The sequence below is a fragment of the Podarcis melisellensis genome, assembly GCF_964234715.1.
Source record: "Podarcis melisellensis genome assembly, chromosome: 12".
Lineage (NCBI taxonomy): Eukaryota > Metazoa > Chordata > Lepidosauria > Squamata > Lacertidae > Podarcis > Podarcis melisellensis.
Window position 1 is genome coordinate 57,684,434 of NC_138544.1, and position 7,063 is coordinate 57,691,496.

At 45.0% G+C, this 7,063-nt stretch overlaps 1 protein-coding gene across 1 annotated transcript; it reads right to left on the reverse strand.

Annotated features, from left to right (window-relative positions):
- Positions 1 to 2,331: 2,331 nt before the first annotated feature.
- On the reverse strand, positions 2,332 to 6,317 carry LOC309353334 (keratinocyte-associated transmembrane protein 2). The gene is made up of 2 exons (XM_081882743.1): positions 5,663 to 6,317; positions 2,332 to 3,450 (listed from the first exon to the last, which is right to left on the reverse strand). Exons 1-2 carry the CDS (start codon positions 6,125 to 6,127, stop codon positions 3,319 to 3,321), a joined length of 597 nt encoding a protein of 198 aa, XP_081738869.1. The 5' UTR covers positions 6,128 to 6,317; the 3' UTR covers positions 2,332 to 3,318.
- Between the last annotated feature and the right edge of the window lie 746 nt (positions 6,318 to 7,063).

A 7,063-nucleotide genomic window follows, 5' to 3' on the forward strand; every position in this document is an offset into this window, starting at 1 on the left:
CCTTTCAGAGTTGTCTGCTTTCAGCTCGATGTGTCAAAAGTTGGGAAAGCCTCTAAGGCAGGGGTGTCTGAACTTTTTTCAAAGAGGGCCAGATTTGATGAAGAGAAGGGCTGTGAGGACTGACCAAAGTTGTTGACTTTGTTTTAGGACTGAAGTTGTTGAGGTTTTTTTTTTATATTCAGGTAGGTAGCCGTGTTAGTCTGACATGGTCAATATATATATATATATATATATATATATATATATATATATATATATATATATATATGTGTGTGTGTGTGTGTGTGTGTGTGTATGTATATGTATACACACATACACAAAAATTGAAAAAAATGAAAAACTGGTGCAGCTGGACACACACACATACACACACACACTGTATTTTTCGCTCTATAAGACGCACCTAGTTTTTGGAGGAGGAAACCAAGGAAAAAAATATTCTGAATCTCAGAAGCCGGAACAGCAAGAGGGATCGCTGCGCAGTGAAAGCAGCAATCCCTCTTGCTGTTCTGGCTTCTGTGCTAGCCGCGCAGCCTGCATTCGCTCCATAAGATGCACACACATTTCCCCCTACTTTTTAGGAGGGAAAAAGTGAGTCTTATAGAGCAAAAAATACGGTATATATTTCAAGCTTTTTTTAGAATTGAGGTTATTGAGGTGTTTTTTGGATTTTACCCCAGGAATTAAACTGCCACAGGGGCCAGATTAAACCAACTGGCAGGCTGGATTAGACCCCCAAAACGGACTTTGGACATGCCTGCCCTCAGGGATTCTTCCAATGCACATGTCGCCTAGGTTAGAAATAAGACATAGGTCTTCATCCATTCCTACCTTCTGGGGAACTGCTTGAAAACATTTCCAGACACCCACAGAAGTGGCTGAAGTATTTCACCATTTGAATCTATGGAAATCCTATTGCTTTTGTTTTATTTTGGTTTCATACTGCGCAGGATCAGAATGTAGTTTCTGTGTTTCGTTGTTTGATGTGTGTATAGCTAGATAAAACCATTTTGAGACTAACTAAAGTATTAAGCAGCAATTGGGACAATAAGCATTAAACGCCCTTTGGAAGCTAGATAGGCACAAACATTAAGAATGGAAAAATGGGAACACTAGGGGCATTCAAGTAGCCTGAAGTAGCCCAGGACAAGAAGAGAATCTGAATGTAGACAAAAAGCATGAAGTGATATCCTAGCAAGCTGGAACGTAAGCAGTCGAAATGGTTGTTTAAAGGTAAAGGGACCCCTGACCATTAGGTCCAGTCGTGGCCGACTCTGGGGTTGCGGCGCTCATGTCGCTTTATTGGCCGAGGGAGCAGGCATACAGCTTCCAGTTCATGTGGCCAGCATGACTAAGCCACTTCTGGTGAACCAGAGCAGCGCACGGAAACGCCTTTTACCTTCCTGCCAGAGTGGTACCTATTTATCTACTTGCACTTTGAGGTGCTTTTGAACTGCTAGGTTGGCAGGAGCAGGAACCGAGCAACGGGAGCTCACCCCGTCGCGGGGATTCGAACTGCCGACCTTCTGATTGGCAAGTCCTAGGCTCTGTGGTTTAACCCACAGCGTCACCTGCATTCCTTAAATGGTTGTTTACTGTGCTCTAAATCCACAAAGTCCCATTGGCCTTATTCTGTTTCTTGAGCCCCAACTCAGACAACATCTTTGTGTAGACCATCTGTGATTCTGCACCAATGACTGAAAAATACTGATGTGACTTTATAGGAAAATATCCTCCAACTACATCCTTTAAAAAACAACACCCCTTTAATATAAAATGGTACAAGTCGCACCTTACACTGCTTCCACCATCTTGTGCTGCTCTCCGAGCAAACTAAACCAAAATCATTTTTTCATTCGAAGCTGCACATAATTGTCATGTGCTTTGTGCAATTTTCACACCCACACCCAAATTTTTTATTTATTTTTTGCTTTTATGGAATTACCACAAATCAAGCGGCAGTTCCTACAAAATTATAGCCTTGGGGTTTATTTGGGGGGGAAAAATCTTATTAAAAGTGATACAAGTTCAAATATGATAAAAATTACCGCAAGAAAACAGTTTTGGCAAGTATCGTTTGAGTTCCTCTTCTTCCTCTTCCTATTTAGGAATACTTCCTGCAGAAGCTTCATTAAGCAAGATCGTGACCACTGCAACTCTTCTCATGAAATAGGTTCAAGGGTTTTTCAGAATAGCACAAGACTTGGATATAAAGTCAAGGTTCCTACTGATTATATACATATTTTTTCAGTCCTTCAAAACGAATCGTTCATGAACAAGGTGTACATTAAAGTGAAACTACTAATTACAACTTGTGGAAGTAAACATAAATAGCAAAAGTACATACTTTATTTATTTATTATTTGTTTTTCAATCCCGACGTCCCAAGAACTTTCTGTACAAGCTATATGCAAGAGATTTTTGTCTTTCCCGAAATTAAAAGAAAATAACGCAGTGTTCGCCGAAGCTGGGAAACTTCGAATTCCTGACAATCCTACGCCTTGATTAGAACAAGAAATAATAAATCTCTCCCCTTCCCTGGTTGCAATGGAATAAAAGCACAAGTTGTGTCTTGGCAACCGTTAAAATATTGAGGGTGGTGCAGATGAGCTTGTTTTGCTGAACTTTCATGTATCTCAGCTTCAAGCCTAGAGAGGTTTTCTCTCAACTTTGGGGTTTTAAAGGCATTTTCTTTTGCAGAGAAAATGGCAGAGAGAGAAAGAAAATAATAAATGGACTCTTAATCACCACTGGTATTTAAAACGGGTATCTGTAAGCTGTGCAAGGAGACAGGCTGACCGGTAACATGTCAAAGGTTGTTCTCTTAAAATGCATGTCTACTTAAAAGGCTACAGCGAACAAATACCAGCTGGATCTTCACCCCAGTGATGTGGTTTAAAGTAAGGAGCCAGACACTTTGTTGTAGTAAGTTTTCCCCCCAATCTGTACTGAGGGAGAAAGAGAACGCATGATTTAAAAAGAGAATCGCCAGAGTTCCTTTCAGTGTGGTTCACTGTTGCCAGATTTAGCAATACATTGAATATTGAGGATTACTTGGCTATGTTCTAATCTAGGACTGCTCCAGGCAGAAGGGAATACACTGGAAGATAAATAAACGTGATTAACAACGGCACTACGTACACTGATTTTTAAGTTTGGGTGCCACCTGAAGAAATGCTAACCTCCTATGCCCTCGCATAAGGCTAAGAACTTGAAAGGCAAGGGAGAGTGTGAGCACACTCATTGCTTATGGCAAACACCTGGCAACACCTCAGGCAAAGGAAATCACTAGTTCAGTCAACTCAGATCACGCCGCTTTTAAAAAATGTAATCATTGGTGATTTTTAATGAAGGCATGGCTTCGTTGACATTTTGATCCAAACGATGGTATCCGACGGTCCTGGAGCAAAGCCCATCTCGCCATCTTCTGCTCTGGACCAAGAGGATAATCTAGAGAGAAAAGAAACAATTAGCTAACAATCAAGAAACGAGGATACGGTTCAAGGGAAAACGCTTTCTGCTTTGTCAACGTTTGCAAGTCATCACAACCATTTGCTTCACTAAACGCACCTACTACCGTATTTTTCGCTCTATAAGACACACCAGACAACAAGACGCACCTAGTTTTGGGAGGAGGAAAACAAGAAAAAAAATATTCTGAATCTCAGAAGCCAGAACAGCAAGAGGGATCGCTGTGCAGTGAAAGCAGCAATCCCTCTTGCTGTTCTGGCTTCTGGGATAGCTGCGCAGCCTGCGTTCGCTCCATAAGACGCACACACATTTCCCCTTACTTTTTAGGAGGGAAAAAGTGAGTCTTATAGAGCAAAAAATACGGTAATTAGTTTCTGGGCACAATTCAAAGTGCTGGTTTTGACCTATAAAGCCTTAAATACTTCAAGGACTGCATCTTCCCATATGAATTGACCCAGACCCTGATGTCATCCTCCGATGCCCTTGGCTGCATAAAAATGGGCCTTTTCTGCAGTGGCTGCCCAGCTATCCCAATATGATGGACTGGAACCCTTCTTAATTTAAGATTTTCAGCTTTGCAAGCCTGTATTTCCCAACTTGCTGCATTTGCCCTGACGTCCAAACACCATGGAGAACATGTGCACCTGTATATTTGAAATGCTTATGAAAATATTCCCTGTTACAGTAGAACCTCTACTTACATCCCGCTCTACTTAGGCCCGTTCCAAGTCGTGACCGCGGCAAACCCGGAAGCAAACACCGGGTTTGCTGCGATTCGCGCACGCGCAGAAGTGGTGCTATCTGTACATGCGCAGAAGCGGCTGCCGCCGAATGCGCCTGCACACAACAGTGCTTCTACCAGCAACCTGTTTTGCCATAAGGATGGGCCTCCGGAACAGAATGTGGTCGTGAGTAGAGGTTCCACTGTAATTACTTTGGAGCTTTTGTTGTATATCTTGTTCGATAATGTCTTCTATTCCCCCCATGGTATTATGTATTTGTGCATGAGCTTTGAATGCATTTTCTTTTGCACACCACTTTTGAGTACAAATTTGTAGAAATGGGGTATAGAAGTCAGCTAATGAGAAGATTTCCAATTCTGTTCAAACACCTGCGTTGCAATTACTTGCAACGTAATATAATGGGACGCGGGTGGCGCTGTGGGTTAAAGCCTCAGCGCCTAGGGCTTGCCGATCGAAAGGTCGGTGGTTCGAATCCCCGCGGCGGGGTGCGCTCCCGTTGCTCGGTCCCAGCGCCTGCCAACCTAGCAGTTCGAAAGCACCCCCAGGTACAAGTAGATAAAAAGGGACCGCTTACTGGCGGGAAGGTAAACGGCATTTCTGTGTGCTGCGCTGGCTCACCAGATGCAGCTTTGTCACGCTGGCCACATGACCTGGAAGTGTCTCCGGACAGCGCTGGCCGCAGGCCTCTTAAGTGAGATGGGTGCACAACCCCAGAGTCTGTCAAGACTGGCCCGTACGGGCAGGGGTACCTTTAACTTTAATATAAAGCTGCCAGCGCAAATGCATACAGTGGACGCTCGGGTTGCAAATGTGAACAGTGCGGGATGCACATTCACAACCCGTAGCAATCGGAACCCGCAGCAGCGCGTCTGTAATGTGTTGGTTGCGATTTGGCGCGTCTGCGCATAGTGCGACTTAGCACTTCTACACATGCGCGACCCCCGAGACCTGGAAGTAACCCGTTCTGGTACTTCCAAGTTTTGGCAGGTCCATAACCCGAAAACACGCAACCTGAAGCGTCTGTAACCCAAGGTATGACTGTACTTATACTGCAAAGGTAAAGTTAAAGGGACCTCTGACCATTAGGTGCAGTCGTGGCCGACTCTGGGGTTGCGGCACTCATCTCACTTTCTTGGCCGAGGGAGCTGGCATACAGCTTCCGGGTCATGTGGCCAGCATGACTAACCCGCTTCTGGAGAACCAGAGCAGTACATGGAAACGCCGTTTACCTTCCCGCCGGAGCGGTACCTATTTATCTACTTGCACTGGTGTGCTTTCGAACTGCTAGGTTGGCAGGAGCAGGGACCGAGCAACGGGAGTTCACTCCATCACGGGGATTCGAACCGCCAACCTTCTGATCGGCAAGTCCTAGGCTCTGTGGTTTAACCCACAGCGCCACCCGTGTTCCATCTTACACTGCAAAACCATAACCTAAAAAGGCGGCCTACCTTTCTTTTATTGTGATACGTGATGTAAACAACAGCTACCAAAAAGGCAACGATAACCAGATGGAAAAAGAAATGGCTATCCTCTTCCAGTTCCGAGGAAGTGGTGTCCTTCATCTCATCAGGAAGCAATTTCTTGTTTTCATAGCTGTGCATGCTGGCCAACTCTTCCGTAAACTCCGAGATGGCTTGGTCGTCTTGGTCGTCAGACGGCATCCCGTAGGGGCCGTAATAGTCTGCAGGGTCTACGGTTCCTTTGGCCGTTGGGAGGAAGCTAGGGACGTGGTTTTTGTCCACCGTGTCGTCCACCGTGTCATCTTCGTTAATATTGGTATCTTCCGAAGTATCAGCATCTGTTTGCGAAGGAGGAGTCGCAGAAGCCGGTGCCGCAGAGGTTGCCTGCTTCCCTTCTGTTGCAGTTGGCTCAGGCGAGACAGAAGCTCCGCTCTTCGGAGATGTTGGTGGCATGCCTTCATTTGTTGTCGTCCTTGTTCTGTCCTCAGTGGCTTTTGAACCAGGCGGCAAGTTGTGAGTCGTGGAACTGGATGTCGAGACATTTACACTCTCAGAAAGCTCTGCCTCGGTTGTAGTGCCTGGGAAAAGGAAATAAAAATCAGGATAATCTGGAGTTTTGAACAAAGGTTCTCATGGTGTATCTTGATTTCACGAGGGATGTCAATGATAGTACAGTGGTACCTCAGGTTAAGTACTTAATTCGTTCCGGAGGTCTGTTCTTAACCTGAAACTGTTCTTAACCTGAAGCACCACTTTAGCTCATAGGGCCTCCTGCTGCTGCCGTGCCGCCGGAGCACAATTTCTGTTCTCATCCTGAAGCAAAGTTCTTAATCCGAGGTAATATTTCTGAGTTAGCGGAGTCTGTAACCTGAAGCATATGTAACCCGAGGTACCATTGTATTTATTTACAGTGGCACCTTGGTTTGCGGACTTCATTCGTTCCAGAAGACCGTTCTTAAACCAAAGCTTTCTTAAACCAAGGCGTACTTTCCCAGAGCAGCAGGGGACTCAATTTACAAATGGAACACACTCAACATGTTCTGCTTCCAAGGCCAAGTTCACAAACCAAAACACCTACTTCCGTTTTTGCAATCTCCTGCTATTGGTTCAATTGTTGGTATTATAAACTGGGCAACGTTTAACAAAGTCCATCCCCTTGAGCAACAGAAATCAGCTTGTGACACAGGACACCTGATTTCTCTCCCCCCACAAACACCCCAAAATCTGATCCACAGGGTCCTTCTCAGACACTTTGCATCGTTGCCATGGCTTTACGTGCAAACCACCTACCTGTTTGTTTCCTGCAAACCAAAATTCGTTCTTCCCTTGCCACTCATGTTTGGAGAGAAACAAACCACGACCCCAGGGTTAGTGCCTGGAGGCGGTTGG